Here is a 22024-nt window from a genome sequence, read left to right on the forward strand (position 1 = left end):
GAATTAAACAATAATCAGCAATTGAGTAGATACCATGTCCAAATTCCAGTCAGTTGATGCATTATCCCTGTAGTACTTTTTGACACGTGCCCTTCTTTCATCTTGTCTCTGCCTAGCAACACATGACCTCTTGTTGTGGCCAAATTTCATGCAGTACCCACATTTATTTTTCTGCCCCCCCTTTCTAATTGTATTAGGATTTCTTGGTTCATCAACAAACCTATCTCTTACTTTCTTAGGTCTACCAGGAGGTGCCCTAGCCTTGGGTGGCTCAATCTTTGGTTGGCTGCTTCTAGGCCATTGCTCTTCACTTGGCACAGGATAGACAACGTGGTCATAAGCCTTGAGGTACTTTTCCTTGCCATAGTACTCACTTACATACTCAGTTGGTTCCCCACCTTGGTGTAAAATGGCAGAAATTGCATGCGCACAGGGAATACCAGTCACATCCCATTTCCTGCAGCCACAAGTGCCAGCTTCCATATCTACAAAAAATTTTCTCCCAAGGCACTCCACCTCAAACATATCCTGACCGGCATATGTACACCAACAATTACTGCCTGCATCCTCTTCTTTTTCTAGCCTCTTCCTAATCTTTGGCCCTAAGGCCTCCTCCATTGAACTTATCAACTCTTTCTTCCTCACATACCTTCTCATCAACTTACATCTAATTCCTTCCAACATGCTCAAGATTGTCTGGTCACGGAATTTTTTGATCCATGAATTGAAACTCTCACAAGTATTGTTGTGTAAGAGGCTGGACTTACAATGTGTATTGAACCATCCCCTACACCAAGTGTTAGGATCTATCTTCTCTAGGTAAGCATGCGCATCCTTGCTAACCATCTTCAGCTCATCCATTACTCCATAGAACTCATTCTTTGTGTATGATGCGGCAGCTCGCCAAAGAAGGTCCTTCAATAGCACCCCCCGATGACCAGCGCTTCTGAAATTCGCGTACAAGTGCCTAACACATGTACGATGCTCAGACTGCGGACATACTTGTTCTAGGCTTGGAATCAGGCCCTGCACAATAGTTGAAAAAAATAATTAGTTGCATTACAATAAATACTAAATTGATATGAATAATAAATGAATACAAGTATTTTACCTTTTGTCGATCCGAAATGAAAGTCAACCCATGTGGAGTAGGGCCAAGATCTGCAACAAGTGCCTCAAGAAACCATGTCCAGCTATCCTTCGTCTCAGCCTCCACGACAGCCATTGCAATAGGGTACATGTTGTTGTTGGCATCCCTGCCCACAGCAGACATCAACTGCCCCTTATACGTTCCCTTCAGAAAACATGCATCAAGACCCACAACAGGCCTACACCCTTCAAGAAAACCATTCTTCATGGCTGCCAATGAAATATAAATCCTCTGAAATCTGCATGGCACCTGAGGCATTGGTCTCTCAACCATCAATAGCAAACAACTACCTACATTAGTGCTCCTAACCATGGAGCAATAATCCCACAACCGATGGTACTGCTCATCAAATTTTCCATAGATTGATTCTCTTGCTTTTTTCCTAGCCCTATACAGAGAACTGACATGGACATCCACATTATATTTGGATTTCACTTTTTTTTGCAACACATCTATGGGCATGTTTGGCTGCTCCCTAAAAGAATCCATGCAACAATCAGCAATCCAACTTGAAGTGACCATATGATTGTGGTACTTCCTGGAACAACTGTGTTTGGGCCTAAGGGATACTAAAAGGAATGTCATCTCATTCTCCAACTGCCTCCCATATACCCTATACCTACAATTTGTATCTTTGCAAACAACCACAATCCTCTTCTTTTCATTTTTCTTGAATTTCAGATCCTTCCCTCTGATAATATTGTACTGTCTCACGGCTTTTCTAAATTCAGCTGCATCATGAAATGTATTCCCTACAACCAATGTCGGATTAGCCATATCAGTGGGATCAAAAGGAACTCTAGTGGTTACATCCCTACGGATTCTGTGAACTGTACTATCATCATCACTAGAAGGGGGTGATTCTAGATGATCACTACCATAATTCTCTACACTATCATCACTTTCTTCCCTACCCTCCACAACCCCACCCTCACCAGCATCCTCACCAGCATCACCCTCACCAGCATCCCCAACATCCCCAACATCCCCATCCACATATGCATCTTCAACAACCCTTCAGAATTTCCAACCCCCTCATGGATGTCCCCACTAGGAACAGTAACATCATCCTCAGAATCAACACAATCTGTATCATCACTAAGCACTGAATCCCAGAAGGCATCCTTCCTAAACACAGCTGCCCTCTCATTCTCTGAATCCTCCTCTTCCTCTTCATCAACTACATCATCCACTACACCATAACTTACTATATACAACACTACCAGATCATGATCTAAATGTTTGGAAACCATTTCATTCACATTGTAGTCAGATGACACAAGTCTTAAGCCTTGGTCTAAAGGCAATCCTGGTAAACTATAATACACAAGGTCCCCAGACCTATAGCCATATCTACTACACACATCTTCTATGTCAGAAAATTTCATCTTGTGCACATCATACGAGTTTGGGTCATGACTAACATTACCCCCAACATAATGAATCCTACATTGCCTGTTAAAAACACCCCCATAGTGCACCTCAAACATGATATAACGTGTACCCATCTCGTATCCTGCCACATTCATTACATTGAAAGGTAGTTTAATATTATAGCCATAGTACTCATATTTAGGGTTTATGAATGCACACAAGGTTAGACATTTGAAATAAACTAAACAGGAATTTTTTAAAGTAATCATTAATTGTTGTAAAATCCATCAAGGTAAAAATTAAACCAAAGTAAAAACCCAAAACAGCACACAAATGACCCAACCCTAACTCAAAGTACTCAGCATATATTTAGGGTTTATGAATGCACACAAGGTTAGACATTTGAAATAAACTAAACAGGAATTTTTTAAAGTAATCATTAATTGTTGTAAGATCCATCAAGGTAAAAATTAAACCAAAGTAAAAACCCAAAACAGCACACAAATGACCCAACCCTAACTCAAAGTACTCAGCATATATTTAGTGTTTATGAATGCACACAAGGTTAGACATTTGAAATAAACTAAACAGGAATTTTTTAAAGTAATCATTAATTGTTGTAAGATCCATCAAGGTAAAAATTAAACCAAAGTAAAAACCCAAAACAGCACACAAATGACCCAACCCTAACTCAAAGTACTCAGCATATATTTAGTGTTTATGAATGCACACAAGGTTAGACATTTGAAATAAACTAAACAGGAATTTTTTAAAGTAATCATTAATTGTTGTAAGATCCATCAAGGTAAAAATTAAACCAAAGTAAAAACCCAAAACAGCACACAAATGACCCAACCCTAACTCAAAGTACTCAGCATATATTTAGTGTTTATGAATGCACACAAGGTTAGACATTTGAAATAAACTAAACAGGAATTTTTTAAAGTAATCATTAATTGTTGTAAGATCCATCAAGGTAAAAATTAAACCAAAGTAAAAACCCAAAACAGCACACAAATGACCCAACCCTAACTCAAAGTACTAAGCATATATTTAGTGTTTATGAATGCACACAAGGTTAGACATTTGAAATAAACTAAACAGGAATTTTTTAAAGTAATCATTAATTGTTGTAAGATCCATCAAGGTAAAAATTAAACCAAAGTAAAAACCCAAAACAGCACACAAATGACCCAACCCTAACTCAAAGTACTCAGCATATATTTAGGGTTTACGAATGCACACAAGGTTAGACATTTGAAATAAACTAAACAGGAATTTTTTAAAGTAATCATTAATTGTTGTAAGATCCATCAAGGTAAAAATTAAACCAAAGTAAAAACCCAAAACAGCACACAAATGACCCAACCCTAACTCAAAGTACTCAGCATATATTTAGGGTAAAAATAACTACCCAGCCCACAATTCCAACAAAGTAAAAACAACCAACCCCAATTCCAGCAAAGTAAAAACAACCAACCCCTAAGTTTCATCAAAGTAAAAACAACCCAACCCACAATTTCAGCAAAGTAAAAACAACCCTAAAGCATATATTTTATCCTAATAAGCATATATTTTATCCTAATTCATATCACAAACACATCTTTTAATACAATTGTCCCTTTAATAAAAATTATCCATCTTACCCCTGTACTCATAGCAGCCACAAACAAACCACAAGGTTTAAGTAGTAATTTCAAAACCAAATGTAAGAAGTGTGGTCGTGGTCACGTTTTTTCCTATACCCAAATGACTACATTACCCCTAAACCAAATGCAACAACTCCACAACAACTGAAACTCTCTGCCAATACACTAAGCACAGTTGTCCCTTATAAGGTCAGCAACCAAAAATTCTATGTTAAAGCACGATCACTTCATTCCCTTACAGGTAATGGAAGGGACCACTTTACTACTTTATTCATAGTATAAACTCATGCTGCTACTCACGTGGCCAACACAAGTCGAACCTAGGGGACCACATCTACATCAGACAAAAGAACAACAACTTCCAACAAAACAAACGATCCTAAACAATAAACACATGACAACTTTAAACGCATTGTCTGACAAACACCATAAATAATGACCCACTTCAAATAAATAAAACCCTAAACTAAAATCTCCACAAAATCCATTCCAAACGCGTTACATGCAAAACCCCCAAAACATCCGATACAAATTGTTGGTCAAACACAAATCTCAGAAAATTTATAACAAACCCTAAATGTATATTTTCGGGATAACGAAACTTACTTGATTATCGTGGATCCCAAGTGATTTAGATGGGATTTCTGACTAAACCGTTGCAGATCGATACCCAAACTCCAGCCAAAATGGTTCACCGACAACGAAGACGATGGTTCGCACGAGCAGACCCTTCTAGAAGCGTTTGGGAATTTTGGCTCGATAATCTGCGGAATTAGGTTTTAATTTTTACCACTTTTCGAATGCGGGCAGTTTGGGAATTTTGGTTAGCACTAATGAGGGCAAAATGGGTAAGCAAGCCGAAAATTATCACGTGAAAATCACGTGAGTAGGCGTCCGTTAGGCTTTAACGATTCATATGGACGGAAGGGTGTTATGTGAGAGAAAACCAAAGTTCAGGGGGGCTAATTGAGAGATTTGGAAATTCAGGGGGGCTTTTTCAAATCGGCTGGAACTTCAGGGGGGTTTTCTGAAGTTTCCCCAAAAAATTATTATTATTTTATTATTTTAATTTTTTTGAAAAAAAATAATAATAAATAAATAAATTTAGCCTGGCGTGCTTCACTGTTGAAGCACGCCAGCGTGCTCTGAATCAGTACTCCAGTAGAAATAACATATATATAATCATTTTTGCCATGAATTGACTTGATAGACTTATCAATAAAATTCACAAGAGCTACTAATACCTCTCATAAATTCATTACATCTAAGCCTTCAATAAATATACAACATTATAATGACATGCCACATAATACAGCTATGCATACCAAAGAGGGCTAAGCTCAAGCCCATATACCACAATCTACGATCACCTGAGTTCTTCCAGCACAGACTTCTAAGCTCACACTGAGACGAATGCTAATCTCTTAGCCTACAACGCCAACATTGTCTATGTGATCGTAGAGTTAATCACATTCGCATGGGCTGATTAATGAGTCTACAGTCTCAATAAGTATAAAAATTACTAAGTTTTCACATTAAGCCGACTTTTCACTTTCTACATAAGTTTACAATGACAGCTACTCAACATTACATTTAAAAACATTTCGTAGCTGATGAAGTAAACATTGCAGTTATGAAAACATTTAGTAAACATATATAATGTGCAATTCAGCTGTTAAAGTATGCATATGCTCTATTCCATTTAGTCACATATACATACAATTACGTGGTTGTACTTATCTAAGAGTACATCACAATCATGTTGAAGCTGATTTACGCTATTAGGATCTGCATCATAATCTTTAGCATTCTCTTGAATATGATGTTGTTGGGCTGGCTTGTCAATATCTCTAACGTGGCCCCTCAAGCTCAAGGCTAGCAAAGCAACCTTAAGCTTGTGACATGTAGTTTTTTTTTTGCTTTTTGCTTTTGTGTTTTTGGCTTTTATGTTAAGTAGCTGTGATTTGGTAATTATGGTATTCCCTCATGTTCATACTCAAAATGCTTCCAGGTAATTTTGACAACTTTATTAAAGGTATGTGTTAAAGGAGGCTTGTTTGAAAAGTCAAGAGATCTATTAGCTGAACTGGAAACTATGGGCTATGCTGATGAAGAGGTACACTAATTTTATGGTTATGCATAATAATCAATTGTCAACCTTGAGATACTATTTTCTTTGGAGAATATGCTTCATAGCTAGATGTTGCTTGTAAATCCTCAAATGGAAAACATAAGAGAGCATCTAATTAGAATCCACAGTCATGAAACTAAATATAAAAATTTGCTGACACTACAAAAAAAAGAGCATTTTTTGACATGGCAAACAGTAGTATTTTTTTGCCACGTCAATAAATGCTGACGTGCCAAAAGTGGCACGTCAACAAAATTTTTGCTGACGTGCCAAAAGTGGCACGTCAATATTTACTGACGTGTTGAAAACAACACGTCAGTAAATCTGAACCCAATTTAATTTTACATCATTTTAAAATTAATAACTAATTAATTTATTATTTACTGACGTGTCAATATAGCACGTCAATATTTACTGATGTGTCAAATATTGACACGTCAGTAAATTCCTGACGTGTCGATATACCACGTCAACAGTTAATGACGTGTCAAAGTGACACGTCATTAATTATTGACGTGTCACTTTGACACGTCAGTAACTATAATATATATTTAGATTATATATATATATATAAATAATATATAATATATATGATCCCAACATTATCAGGTTAATTTAATATTGTACAATATGATCGATCCCAATTAACATTCAATAAAATTAATTTTTAGAAAACAAACACCAGTACTTTAATACTTTTCTTTTATAACACCGTAACCCATTTCAACATTCAAAAATAAAAATAAAAAATTAATTTATGACTGTTAGCCATGTTTTACTCGAAATATATATATATATATATATATATAGCAAAACCATGCAAAAGGATATATATATAACATTAATTTAACGTGCATGGTTCAAATTAACCTAAAGGATATATATATATATATAACATGCATTTTTCTCGTTCATTTAATTATGAGATACCAAATTTGGTATCTCATTAATTAAAATAATTAAAGTAACATTGGTGATCGATGATATTAAAGTTTTGACACACACACACACACATATATATATACAAAAACCATATCATTTAGGTTTGAGCCATGGACGTTAAAATGAAATTGTTGTCGGTAAGATTAATTGCACTCTTCACGTACACCAACCTTATCAACCGTTAATACTATATATTTATTCAAGTTACATTTGTTTATTTTTATGTTGTAATTTTGAATTTTTTTTCCCTTGTCATGTTCTCATCTTAAGTTTACATGTCTATATATATATGCATGTATATATTAATTTGCAGTTTACATGCCATATATGAGTACTTCAAAAAAAGTTGCAGGAACTATAAGCCTGCAGCTCAGTTCAAAGTTATTAATTTGTTCCTTGATCATTAATTAGTACATATTTGTATCATTAATTATATTAGTTTGTATAAACCATATAAACATGCATGATATATATATATATATATATATATATGATATTTAAAAATATATATATATATATATATAATCCATGGGCACGTAGAGGCCGGGTGCCTTGGGAAGGCCAGCTCCTGCTGGCCGTCCCATCGCACGCACCCACTGTAGGATCATGATATTTTTTTTTTTGATTTTCCCTCTCTCCCTTGATTACTCCTGTCTTCTCTCCCACCAGTCAGCCGAGTCAGCCCAGCCATTTTTCCTTCTTCATTTTCTTCTCCTCCCTCATCTGAAATCTCCCTCACTCTTCCTCATCTCCTGCTCTCTCTCTGTCAGCTCTATCTCTCAGCTGGCAATACTCTCTCTAGCTAGCTCACTCCCCATCTCCGGCGGCCACCTCCACTTCGCCATTGCTGTCTCCGGCGATTCTCCGGCCGAATCTGCTCCGCCAATCTCCTCGATCCATCTCTCCTGCAGGTATATATATATATATATACATTGTGTTGTTTTATCAACTTTATGTTTTATTTTGTCATATATTCGCATGATGTTTCAATAATGCACTGGATTGAGTATTTGTGAGCATCTAATTGAGGTGAAATTTTTTTCTTTTTTGGAATATCTATTAATTAATTACTTATTGTACGTTGGATATGCACATGCATGCAAAATGATGTTTCTCATGCTAGCTAGGTTTTTGTTTGAAAATATAATTGCAAAAGGTTGGCTTATTAGTAAGGAATTTAGAAAACATTATGTCAATTTTAATCTATCATTCATTTCAATATCGTTTGACCTTCTAATTAAGTACGTGTAGTGCATGGTGATATATAATATTTATAGAGATTTAGTTTAAGACTTTGTTTAATTAATATTCAAAGTTAATGAGTTTTTTAATATTCTTTTAACCATAAACGTTATGGATTAATTTGTAAGTTATAAATTCACACAGCGCGAGGATTCAATCCGAATTACATGGATTTAACGGGAAAAAGAGTTGGCAAAAGTGTAAACCTTTTCAAACTTAGAGAGACTTCAAATGAATAAGTAAAAAGTCATGACTTTGTTTTTTAGACTATTTTTTTTTTTCACACTTTTGTTTTGAGTTTTTTTAACAAATCTAATCATAATTAAACACATAACCTAAAACACTTGCAAAATGTATTCAATTTGATTCTTACTTCATTCTATCCAACAGATATTATTTTTTCAAATAAAAAAACCCATACAAAACAGATTAAAGTTTTGGTTAATTTGAGGAACTTATAAGCTTGTTCAAGTTGAAATATAACGCATTAAAATTAATATTACCTAAAACCTAGTTGGAATTTTGTTAAAATTGTGATTAATATGAAAGAAATTAATCTAATGTGTCAATAACCCAAGAAACGTCCGGACCAAAAATATATATTACGAAAACATTTACCATATTTGCAAGACACTCAAAATTCTTTTAACCTTTATATATATCATATAAAAAATAAATAAATACACCAAACAAAAGAGTTGTATGACCCATGCATGTCATCACCTACTAATTAATGCCAAAGTCTAACAACATTTAAGCTATATTTATTGTATTTAGGGTCCTCATAACGAACCTAGCTCAGTAGATGTATTAGAACAACCTTATAAAATAACCTAGCTAGAATTAATTTGTTTACGGTCAGAAAACGTCAGGCACTCCACGATATCGATCACAAGACACACTTGATAGAGCGCTTGAGGCGGAAAGGGCAAAGCACAAGGAAGAGATGGATGCGTTGTTGGCCGAGAACAATGCGCGGGTAGCTCAGCAAGTGGCGGAGCAGATGGCTGAGAACAATGCGCGGGTAGCTCGACAGGTAGCTCAACAGGAGGATGAACGTCAGGCAAGGTTTGACGCCCGTTTCCGCCAACTCGAGGAAATGATGCAGTTTAACACCCCATCAGACAACGCTTCCCCACCCGTTGCGATGGTGCGATCGTCGGTCGATAGTGGATCACGTAATGACTTTTTTTAATAGTCAATTTAGTTTTAGAACTGTCTATATATATATATATATATATATATATATGTGTGTGTGTGTGTGTGTGTGTGTGTGTGAACTTCTAAATTTAGAGTTTGAATATATTGTAGTCATTCTCAATAAGTAATGATGTTGTAAATCCTGCTTAAATTTGGTTTATATATCATGGTTGGTTTGATGATGGATGTGGGTTAAAGCTTTGCATTTGAAGTGTTTATTTGTATTATGAGATGAACCACTATGGTCCTTGTAGAATATTAAGAATCTAGTGTATGTGATTGTGTGAGAGTATGAAACGATCAAGTCCACAGTAGATGAATATCATAATTTTATGTAGTTAATATAATATGATTTGAATATATATAAACTCCTATGTGTTAATATCCTCAACAAATTAAAATATTACAGGAAGATTATCAAAATGCTACATGCATTATATTTATATTTCAAATTGTTGGCCTCAACTTGGTCTAGTATGAAATAGTGTTGGTTGAGATAATTATTTAGAGTTATTCATGGGAAATGGCATTGTTGGGACTAGGATTTATGGCCCTATGAACATAATAGGTATCATCTCAAAGCTTGGTGGTGGCAGGTGTTTTTTGGGTTCCTAATGTAAAAAGGAGAAATTAAAAAGATTAGTTATTATCCAGATGGGTCACTTTAGTGTTGGGGGGAATATTTATGGAGCTTTTCTTTTTTGTTTCTGAATGGAAAAAGTAAAGTTGAATTAAAATCAAAGTAACACCATGTGATCCTAGTCTTTGTTGTTTCATTGTTGATATATAAAAAAGAAAAAAGAAAAGCAATATCTTGGACTGGGACAGTCAAAAAGAGAAGGAAGGATGGGATCCAAGCTGATTTTAGAAGAAGATAAGGACATGTGGGGGATTCTATGTGTTGTAGGTTTTTGGCTTGTTCCTTGATTGTTTTTGGCACTTTGTTTATAAGAGACTTTTAAGGTTTCTGCTGTGCTGGAACCATGATTGTCTTCATCTGTAATCTTCCACTTTATATAATAATTCTGATTGGATTAAGTGAATCAAGGTTTGTGACAATAATATTCTATTAGAATGACACCTGCACTGTCGAAGAATGTTTGATATTAAAAATATGTTTATGTTAAAGATCAGCACTTCCAAACCCAAACCTAGAGAATAGTATGTAATTAGATTCATTAATTAACGAGCCAAGCTTTTTTAAGAGCTGTACAAGGCGGTAGTAATAAATGGCAAAGGGGCACGGTGAGGAGGAATGAATGCAGACCACCAAAATCTCAAATCTCGACCACAATTCAATTCATTTAGATAAAGTATTTGGGGATAAAAATTGATTTCATTTTGAAATTATTTTAGATAATTATTTTTTCAAACATACAGTAATTGAACCATAACAAAAAAAGCTTATTTCTCTCTAAATTGCTATTGGCCAAAATAGTGTTGGTTGCCATTGGCCAAAATAGTAATTATTATATGTAATTACAAAAGTCGATATTTTGTTATTATATGTAATCAAAAAAGCTTGTTTTGTTATTGACAAAACAAAAAAAGCTTATTTTTTCAAACATACAGTAATTAAACATTGTCATTGGCCAAAATAGTGTTGGTTGAGATAATTATTTAGAGTTATAAAAAAGTGCGTTTTTAAAAAATTAATTAGTGGTTTGAAAATGTGAAAAAATCCAAGCTTTCAAATATTAGGTATAAAAAAGGACGCCAAACTTTAGAAAACAAACTACAATTTACCAAATACCTAATAACAAAGCAATACATGCATATCAATATCATCAAGAACAGTTGTTCAGAAACTTAATTTTGTAACTCTAAATATAAATAGATATAAATGCACTCAATTCTAGAGAGGGTGCTTTTCCTTTTTGTTTATCATCTCTTCCATTGAACCCCCAACATTAATAACCTATATGGAAGCTCTATAATTGCAATGGAAAAAAAGAAAAAGATCATATGTCTCACATAATTGCCATGGCAAAAATGAAGTTCATTTTCTCATGATTGCTCTGTGACCATGCATATATATATTGACTTAATTTTTTTCTATTTTTTTTTTATATGAATTTTCTGCTAACTTCAACGTTTTACCTATTTTAGTTATATCATTTACTGTGGAAAAATCAACAACTGAGTTGGGTGAATATTCGGGCATTTTTCTTTCACGTTACCGACGTGATTGTTTGTATTCGGGCTCAATGATTGTTTGTATTATCATTTGCAGGTAATAGACATCATCGAGAGGATGCTATGGATGTCAATGATCGATAGTCTGGTTGATCATTTGAGGCTATTCACACTTGTGTATAAGTTACTTTGTTGATGTACTTGTATTTGTGATAGTTTTATTGATGATAACAGAGATAATTAAATTGGTGTATATTATGTTATTTGTGGTTGGCCATTAGACATTTAAGCCATTTTTGGTGTGTTTGAGTTAGTTTTGGTGGATAGTTTATGATTGATGTTAATGGATATGATGAATGTTATTTGATGGAAAAATTGTATATTATTTGCATGGATTTGATAAATAGATTGAATATCAGGTTAATTGTAATACAAAATTCGGGTATAGTCCTGAAAAAAATTCACAAAAAATATAGGGGGGGAGGAAAAAAAAATTAAAAACTAACCAAATTTGCTGACGTGTCAAAAAATTCTGACGTGTCATTTTTGACACGTCAAAAAATTTCTTCAAAAAATTTCCTAACGTGTCAAAAATGACAAGTCAGGAATTTCTGACGTGTCATTTTTTGACACGTTAGGAATAATTTTTGACGTGTTAAATCCAACACGTCAGAAAATACTGACGTGTTGGATCTAACACGTCAGGAATTTCTGACGTGCCATATTTGGCACATCAGAAATTGCCAATTCTTGACACCCACATTCTTCACGACTGAAACACGTCAGGATTGCCCCGTCAGGAGGGTTTATTGACATGTCAGACAACCTGACACGTCAGTAAACCTATGTCAATAAATAATCTTTTTTTTGTAGTGTGATTTTTTTTCCTCTTCTTAACTTTCACATTCTTGTAAATATTATGTGCAAGGGTTTATTTTTGTAACGGCGCACTCCAAGTGGTATAATAGTATCCGCTTCGATTGTGGCATCCCACATTGCCTGGGTGTGAGAAAGGGGATTTGCTTATATAGAGCATGTGCACAAGCCCATTACAGTCGTCAGTGAGGACACTGGGTCCCAAGAGGGGGGGTGATTGTGGCGTCGCACATTGCTTGGGTGTGAGAAAGAGGATGTACTTATATAGAGCATGCTTTCTCTAAATTGTATGAGGCATTTTAGGGTAAATCCAACAACAAAACCGTGTGGCTGAGGCCCAAAGCGGACAATATCATACCACTTAGAGCAGGACATTACAATTTTAGTTCTTCGCACAATCTTAATATGTTTTTTTTATGAAATTGTATCGATCTTTGCCCTTAATGCCAAATGTATGATTGACCATTTATTACCACTAGCTTATAACATGTGCATTCGCAGGATTCTTCATTATAATTTAATTATAAAATTTAAAAATATTATAATCGTACTTTTCATAAGTATTATGAAATTTACTTTTCATAATTGCAAGAGGAAAACTTGAATTTTACTTAATCAAAACATTAATATAAAATTAAAAAGAATCTCTAATATTGTTGGTGTAATACTTACTAGATTTCAACACAAATAAAACTCAAATTATGAATGTTTGAAAAAGTACTTTGGTTATAGAAAAAATATGTGCGAGATTCTTTGTTATAGTTTAGTTTCAAAATTTAAACACCTCTATCGAACTTTTCATTATAGGTTGGAAAAATTAAAAAAAAAAAAAAAATATCACGCCATTTTAAATAAAAAGACATACTAAAGGATATACACCAATATATTACTCAACACAATGACATACAATCGTACACAGAACATTGTATAAATGTATAAGTCGCATAAAATTTTACTATATATCATAAGGCCTTTAACTTTAATTAGTTTAATCCATATAAATTAAAACATGCTAAAATCTTTGTTCCCATATGCATAGTTTAAAATGAAAAATACAAAGGAAAAAAAATAGTGAAAAGAAAACTTGGATTGTGATTGTCAAAGCATTAATAGAAAGTTAGTAAGAGTCATTTATATTATTATCGTTGTACTTATTAAATTTCATAATTATAAAACCCATATAATTATGAGCCTTAAAAAAAGTACATAGCAAAATAATAAAAAATCTTTCAATCAACAATGAAATCAAATAATCATCCCACATTATATCGAAGTTCCTTTTTTGTATAATAATCAAATAAATTTTTTTTAAAAAAAAAAAAAAAAAAAAGCATAAAAAGTACTTTTAAAAAAATCTGAAAATCAGGTAAATCATACAAATAAACAAAAAATCTCATAGGTGAAAAGGCCTCGGGCAAATATCAAATTTGATTATTATATATATACACACACAACAAGCAAAGAAAGAAAGAAGTTTCGAAAAGCAACCTACTTTGTTTGATCACATAGCTTGCGTGTATTAACCATATTTTGTTATGCCCCTAAGCTTAACACTTGGCAATTTGGTGTCACACAAATAAACACCTTTCTGAAATTGGCAGCCAAGAAGGAAGAGGAGGTTTGTGTTGCCTATATTACGAACTTCATTGCCCATTCTTTTTAATCAATGAGTTAGTGGATGCAGCTTCGAGTAAGCTTTTTTAACTTTACCCCAAGACAAAAAGAGATGGAAACTTCACTTATCCCTTGATATTTCCACACTTTTGTAATCATATTCTTAAAAAATTTCAAAATTTTGCTATGTCACCTATTTGTTAAATCTTAGCGGAGGATGTCAAAATTTTCAAAATATACTCTCTTTTTTTTTTAATTAAAGGTCGTTTTGTATTTTTATTAGTTTTACAGTGGTGCAAGGGACATTTCACTTGTACACCTTCTAATCATGATATAACTCTAAACCCTAACGGTAGGAATGACATTGCAAAATTTTGAAACATGTAAACCCGATATTGTAACTTTTTAAACTCTTAAAAATATGATTGCAGAAGTGTTAAAACATCAGCAGATAACTGAAGTTTTCTCAAAATAAAAAGAAAATAACAGAAAAAGTTAGGCTTGAGTTGATTCATGTGGTTAATTAGCATTGTCTCCACTAAAAAGAAATAGCTAAAAGCACTAGACCTTTCCACAAAACTGGTTGAATTCCATGATCAGAAGTTCACTGCCACAGACTATCATATTTCTACCAAGTTAAAGAAATAGTAAACTCCCAACTCAATTACTGAGTAAAAAGCAAGTCATTTTAGGCCACAATTCACTTTAGAATTACATGTCCACATGCAAACTGTTTTCAAAAAAATTCTAGCTGTACTTGGATATGGCAAGCTCATCACCACGAACCACAGCTAGGACCTGCAAAAGTATCATTATTAATAAGCATTTACACTACAGAGGAAAAAGTCACAGAAAGGCAGCTATGGGGGTGGAGAAAGAAGTGCCATGCTACTACACAGACTACAAATTTTAAGTAACTCCAACTCCTCAGTGTGAAATCATATTAAAACCCTAGCAGGCTCATGGATGTACAATAAAACTTTAGGGAAACTTTCACTTACTCCTGAAGTGTCACGGGTTTTGCAACGTTAACCTTGAATTATTAAGAAATAACAATATCTATATTGAATGTTTTAATCCCTTTCAAATTCACTCTTACCGATAAGATTTAGGGTTAAATCCAACGGTAAATAGGTGAAACGCCCCTTATACTTTTGTAAAAATTATAAAATTATAAATTTACCCTTTAACTAAAAAATTTAAAACTAGAAAATTAAAAGTAAAACATAAAAGAAGAAAAATAAATAAATAAATAAACTAAATGTGACCCACGGCCACAAAGGAACTTTTAGTTTTTTATTTTTATTTTTTTAAACCGAGGTACTTTGGGCATTTTACCATCATCCGCTAGTATTTAACAGAAAATCCAAATGAATTAGTGAAATTAAAGAGAGCTAAAACATAGGATACTAACATTGCAAATTTAGATCATTCGAGATGAACATTGCAAAGACCATAATACTTTAGGGGTAAGTAAAAACTTTTATAAAGGAAGTTGGACCACATGCATGCCCAACTTATACTATGGTATTTGAAAGGATCAAGGAATTGAATTAGTTTTAGGTGGTGTACATAGGAATTGGAGTCGACCTAGCACAATAGCATTAATTGAACAAGTCTCGGTCATTGTTTTCTTTCTTTCTTGCTATCTCTATTGCCTAAAAAAACTTCTAAATTTCTTTTAGAAATAAGTTGTTCAATATATAAGGTCATTCTAACTGAGAAATGATATTTCTCTCACATGATCAACCATATACAATCTTACCTCACACATAGAAAGTCTATGACCCTTAACTCCTTTCAGGCAACAGAATGCAGCGGTAGTTATATGATGAACCACTTTTATATCACTTGTATCTGTTATTCTTGGATCCATCAATTGGGTAAGTGAACCATTTTCTAGAAGTGTAATTGCCTGCTTTTCAAGAAAATAAAAAATAAAAAGACCAACTCAGAAGAATTTACAGTGTCTTTGGCCCCTGCAAAGACCTTTATTAATTAGGAGCCTTATAATTGAAGCAGACAATGAAGTTTAAAATACTTCTTTAGAATACTTCAAAGTGGTTTAATTCCCCTATTCATGCTTTCTTAAAATGTAAATATCCTATAAGGAATATAAACCTAATATGATATCCGTATTATATATTCTAACACGTACCCAATCGACCAACGACTGACCCTTGCTTCGGACTCGAAAACAATGGGCACTCTTTCCAGTTATGAGCTCAAGGAGGAAACTCCCATAATCATGTACATCTATAGAAAGGCCCTCATCTTCCTTTAGAGTTTTGCATCTTCAACCATCAAATAGCTATATATAAGTGATAAATATTAAGCATGAACATTAAAAGCATAGGATTCATGTACAATGTCCATCGAATGATAAATATTAGGGAAAACTTCACTAAGCCCCCCTGAATTTCCGGCCGATTTTGCAGACCCCCCCTTGAACTTCCAAATCTCTCATTTTGAACTCCTGAACTTCCATTTGCTCTCACTTTGGACCCCTCTGTCAATTTTCAACGTTAGATTAAACGATTTGACTTTTTTATACCAATTATACCCCCATGTTAAAACTACACCGTTTTGGACTTCAAAACTACAACACTCACCCAGCCCAAAATAACGTCGTTTTAGGCATTAATTTTTTTTTCAAAAAAATCAAAAAAAAAAAAAAAAAAAGAGAAAAGATAAAGCAAAATATTAAAAAAAGAAAAAAAAATTGGGATGGCGCCATGGTAGCCGGTCTGGGGTGGTCGAACCACCCCCATGGCCAAGGGGGTGGTCCAGCCACCCCAAAAAGGCCCCCCCAAAAAAAGAAAAAAGAAAAGGGGGAATGGCTTTGGGGCTTTTGGGGGTGGTCCAGCCACCCCAAAAAGGCCCCCCCAAAAAAAGAAAAAAGAAAAGGGGGAATGGCTTTGGGGCTTTTGGGGGTGGTCGGACCACCCCCAAAAACCAAACCCATCCCAAAACCCTTTTTTTTTTTTTTTGGCCTTTTGGGGGTGGCCGGATCACCCATACCGGCCATGGGGGTGGCTCCTCTGGCCAAAAATGGGGTGGTTCGGCCACCCCATTTTGGCCAACCGATTTTTTATCTTTTTATCTTTTTTATCTTTTTAAATATTTTGCCCTTTTTAGAAAAAAGAAAAAAAATTGTTGACTTTAATGCCCAAAACGACATCGTTTTGGGCTAGTTTTTTTTTTTTTTTTTAGTTTTTAAGTTTTTCAATATTTTTAATATTTTGCATTTTCTTTTCTTTTTTTTTTTTTAAAAAAGAAAAAAAAATTAATGCCCAAAACGGTGTCGTTTTGGGCTGGGGTAGGTGTTGTAGTTTTGGGCATTTTCGGAATTTTAAGTGGGTTGGTAGGGGTATAATGGGCATAAAAAGTTAGACTGTTTGACTTTAACGTTGAAAACTAACAGAGGGGTCCGAAGTTAGAGAAAATAGAAGTTCAGGAGTCTAAAATGAGAGATTTAGAAGTTCAAAGAAGGTCTGTAAAATCGGCGGAAAATTCATAGGAACTTAGTGAAGTTTCCTTTTTAGTTTTTTAATTTATTTATTTATTTTGAAATACTGGTGCACATGTCACTAACATGCAGTAAAACTAGATAAATAAAAGAGATGGCTACCCTCTTGCTGTGCTCTGTGCGAGAAGAAAAGAGAAGTGCAGGCTTTTCAAGAAAACAAGTTCCCAAAACTCTGAGCGAAACATAGAGAGACAGAGAGATCATATTGTTGGGCTGCTGGACGTGTCTTCTTCTTTGTAGAGAAGAAGAGAGTGGGTCCAAGAAGAAGGGCACTACGCCACTACCTCTTCTAAGGATGGCATGACAAAAGTGATCTCTTCAAACAAGGAAGCGAGTGGCTGTTGATGGAGAGTAAAAGAAAAAACAAGGGATCTGGAGGAAGATAAACCACCGGTAAGCAAGATAAATGATTTTTAATTTTTTTTGTAATTTTGTAATTTTTTATTTTTGTGGAAGAGAATGGTGATTTGGGAGAGCTTTGGAGAAATGCCTATGTGGCGTTGGGTGTAAAAGAGTTGGCAGATGAGGTGTTAGAACAATTTGTGTGGTTGGAGAAACAAAAGGTGAAGATGAGTTGTTTGACAAAAGGTCTGAAAGAGCAGGAAATGGTAAGAACAGCTCTTGTAGAGCTTCCTCAAGGCACTGCCAGTGTGGGCTGTGGGATAAGCCCACACAGGCGGTGCTGTCACCAGAAGGAGAGAAAACCAAGTTTAGGAAGAAAGGCGTTAGCCAATTTTCTCTGATACCATGAAAGTTTGAGAGAAACTGTTTTGGTTAACTTAATCCAAAACAGTAAGAGTACCATGTATTTATAGTCAAATGAGCTAAGAGCTCTTGTTACATAGATACTTACAAAGAGAACCGAAAGAGAAAAATGTTAAGGAAGATTTACAGTAACGTAAAACAAGGATAACTAATTAAGGAAATTGGAGAAGACTCCTAACTAAGGCTGTCAAGTAGGATGGCTGTGCAGAGTAGTCATTGAACCTCAAAAGCTGGAAAAGGGAGGCTGTATGTAGAGGCTACTGTTCACAGAAAACATGGAGACATGTTTTCTGTGAATAGTTGAGTAGTCAATGCAGTCAATCTCCTTGGATCACGGGATCAGATTGGGTCATGAGATTTGTGTTGTTGGCTAGTAGCTGAGAAGGTAGCAGATGAGTCTTGAATCACCTAAACACATATGATGTTGCTTAATTCATAAACTTGTCTCATTTTCTGGTAGGTTGATGATGGCAAGCACTTCTGGTCAAGGGTTCAAATCAAACAGAAATTATAGGTGTTGGCTAACGGAAACTTTTGATGGCCATGATGCAGCAGATGATGAGTTATCAGATGATCTGGATGGAAATGATAACATGATTCAACCATCCCTTCAAATTTTTCCTCTAAATTTGGAACCTTTAGAACCATTTGTCGGCATGGAGTTTGAATCAGCAGAGGATGCTAGAGAATTTTATGAGATGTACGGCAGGCGTATGGGATTTACCATACGCAATAATCGTACACGTCGATCACTTAAAGATAACTCAATAATTGGTCGGGAATTTGTTTGCTCAAAAGAAGGTTTTCGCATAGAAAAGTATGCAAATAGACGAAACGGAATTCTTCCATCACGGCGAGCCACTAGAGAGGGATGCAACGCAATGATGAGGATAGCTGCCAAGGATGGGGGAAAGTGGGTTATATATGGTTTTGTAAAAGAGCATAATCATGAATTGAATCCCAGCAAAATTCCTCCTCGACGATCTCATAGGATAGCATTTTGTGAGGTACGTTTGTAGAGGATTAAGAATATTGTGAGAACTTTTGCTAGACTGTTTGTAGGAGTTCTTGAGAAAAGAATTACTAATTTCATTGATATTTGACATATGTGAGATCTAAGAATTGAAAAACAAAACTAGATATGAATTGGCTACAATTTCATTGTTAATTCATGCATTGTGTAATATGTTTCGTCATTACAAGTTCAGTTTTATTTTTTAGTACCTCATATATAGGAGTAATTCCAATTCCAAACAACAAATTTTGCAAGAAAAATAAAAAGAAAGTGACTGAATGAAGTAAAAATACATGTGATTGGTGTTTCAAAACTGTCCTGCGATGGATTTTATGCTAGAAACTTGAAATCAATGAACATCTGAAACAAACTTAGTTATCTGTGTTAACTTCTGGTTAAAGTTAGCAATAACTAACTGTGACTTGCCAATGGTCTAAACTAATTGGGTTGTTTCTAGAATTTGAGTTGGTCTTTAAGTTTGCCAACCTCAAATATAGCATCTGTATACCCTTGCAATTGTATCTAGTTTCATGCATAATTTACTTCAAATGGTTGACCCATTGTTCTGAGATGATATTCTAAGTTGGTCACATTTTTCCTGGGGTTTGGGGTTTTGGGGGTGGGAATTGGCCAACTTATTTTAAATTAATTTTTATTTATTAATTTCCAGCTCTAGTAATATATAGGGGCAAATTGAGCACGTATGAAAGCATTAAACACATAGAAAAATTGGGTTATATGGGAATGAAAGGGATGAGTGTTTAAGCAATTAGGAAAAAACTAGCACTTTTCTTTGCTCTGTTATCAAATGGATTTTAAAACACAACATTTTTCAGATGTTACCCCCCTACCACTAACGCACTTTTCAAGGTGAAATACTTGAAAATGGGTCTTCTGGGGTGGGTTGTCCACCCAGAAGTGGGTCTCTACCCCACCTCCGCGGCTCTCTCCCACCCTCCATGCCTTGGGGAGTAAGGACCCCTGACCCTTATAATCATTTCATTAAAGAAGATAGCAACATTGTAACCAAAGATGATGCCCATGGTTCAAAGTTCTAGTGGCCTAAAAAATGGATTGCTTTAGAAAGTTAAGAAATAGATAATAAATGAATGAAAAAGATTTGAGAAAATTGCTACTTTTGGTGAACTGGTGAGTATCTGCCGCTCCCTCCCTCCCTTCATATGTGCTTCTGGTTTGATGCTCTGAACCATTCCCTACCCATTTTCTTCTTCGTCCATGAGTTGGGTGGCTATGATCCCTACCAAGTACAAGATGTGCTTGATGGGACCAATCAAGTTATGAGCTCAACCCCAAATAACTATCTTGTCATGCTGTTTTTTGCTAAAATTCCTCTGTTCTGAATTTAACTATTCCTGTACTTTTTGTATAAGCTTCCAATTCCACAGGGTCTGGTATATCTAATCTCTCTCTTTGCAGGATGAGAAAGACTTAAAAGTACGGGAACTAACCATGGAGCTGCATCGTGAGAAAAAGAAATCTGCAGCTTATCAGGAGCAACTACAGGTAGTTTTGAAATATATTGAGGAGCATACTCAAAGGCTGTCATTGAAAGCTGAAGTGGTAACTAACAACATAGGAGAACTTGAAGCTGAGGAGCAAGACAGTGCACAATCTGATTAGAGTGTCATTTGAACCATCTCTGTTATTAAATGTGAGAAGTTGCATCTGCATCTGATTTCTCTGATTAAATGAATAAGTTCCTTTAATGCAACTTTTTAATCACTTCATATTGTTGTCTCTGCTTCTATGTTAGGTGTCTACACTTGAATAAAGTCCTGCACAAAAATTGTTTTTTCATGCAACAATAACCTCTTAACGATATGTAGAAAAAGGCCTTTTTTTTTTAATGCTCTGTAAAAATGCATGCTCAAGCATTGTAGTAGAATTGTTGGACTGACTAGGTTGTTGAGATTTGGATTATACCAGTTATCTCCATTGATTTGTGTGTAGAATACTGGAGAACATTTTAGTGACTGCCACTAGCTATTTTTTCACAACGTTGCTTTTTTTTTTTTTTATGATGATTCTCAAGTGCCACAGAAGCAAAGAAAGCAACCAGCTGCCTGATTCATATATGCATATTTCGATTTTACTATAGTTTCTTGTTACCCATTCGGTAGAGAGTAATTCGGTTCGAGCCTTGGACAATTTTAACATCAGATGTATTTCAGGCAAGTACTTATCTGAGTTGGTGGATCCTATGGTGAGCATGATTAGATTATAACCTCTACATTGTTCTTTGCCATGTTCTGTGGTGATGAACTGCAGATACCATCCATGATCTCCTCACTGGTGGGATAAGTTGATGCAAGATGTTTCTTTTTTTCTTCCACGTTCTTTCTAGCATCCACAGGGTGGTAGCAGCTGATGGCTCTAATCA

At 34.8% G+C, this 22024-nt stretch overlaps 2 protein-coding genes across 4 annotated transcripts; one reads left to right on the top strand and one right to left on the bottom strand.

Annotated features, from left to right (window-relative positions):
* Positions 1-3: 3 nt before the first annotated feature.
* Positions 4-2679, bottom strand: LOC132167837 (uncharacterized). The gene is made up of 3 exons (XM_059578872.1): positions 2202-2679; positions 1112-2154; positions 4-1026 (listed from the first exon to the last, which is right to left on the bottom strand). The coding sequence occupies exons 1-3, from the start codon at positions 2677-2679 to the stop codon at positions 4-6; spliced, it is 2544 nt and encodes an 847-aa protein (XP_059434855.1).
* A 15258-nt stretch (positions 2680-17937) lies between these two features.
* LOC132175168 (protein FAR1-RELATED SEQUENCE 5-like) lies at positions 17938-22016 on the top strand. 3 transcript variants are annotated; one of them, XM_059587024.1, is made up of 4 exons: positions 17938-18236; positions 19069-19615; positions 21061-21295; positions 21677-22016. In XM_059587024.1, the coding sequence occupies exons 2-3, from the start codon at positions 19073-19075 to the stop codon at positions 21262-21264; spliced, it is 747 nt and encodes a 248-aa protein (XP_059443007.1). In that variant the 5' UTR covers positions 17938-18236; positions 19069-19072; the 3' UTR covers positions 21265-21295; positions 21677-22016. The 3 variants fall into 3 exon arrangements, with proteins under 3 accessions (XP_059443007.1, XP_059443022.1, XP_059443014.1); XM_059587039.1 differs by having other exon boundaries at positions 21816-22016; XM_059587031.1 differs by lacking the exon at positions 21677-22016 and having other exon boundaries at positions 21061-21355.
* Positions 22017-22024: the final 8 nt, after the last annotated feature.

Source organism: Corylus avellana, chromosome ca1 (assembly GCF_901000735.1).
Source record: "Corylus avellana chromosome ca1, CavTom2PMs-1.0".
NCBI classification, from domain to species: Eukaryota; Viridiplantae; Streptophyta; class Magnoliopsida; order Fagales; family Betulaceae; genus Corylus; species Corylus avellana.

Bases quoted from the DNA above. Each gene is read 5' to 3' on its own strand.
- LOC132167837 (XM_059578872.1), bottom strand. From the start codon at position 2,679: ATGAATGTGGCAGGATACGAGATGGGTACACGTTATATCATGTTTGAG. The intron at 2,155-2,201 runs GTGGGGACATCC...GGGTTGTTGAAG, and splicing joins GGATGATGTTACTGTTCCTA to ATGCATATGTGGATGGGGAT. The intron at 1,027-1,111 runs GTAAAATACTTG...ACTATTGTGCAG, and splicing joins TCATTTCGGATCGACAAAAG to GGCCTGATTCCAAGCCTAGA.
- LOC132175168 (XM_059587024.1), top strand. From the start codon at position 19,073: ATGATGGCAAGCACTTCTGGTCAAGGGTTCAAATCAAACAGAAATTAT. The intron at 19,616-21,060 runs GTACGTTTGTAG...CTCTCTTTGCAG, and splicing joins ATAGGATAGCATTTTGTGAG to GATGAGAAAGACTTAAAAGT.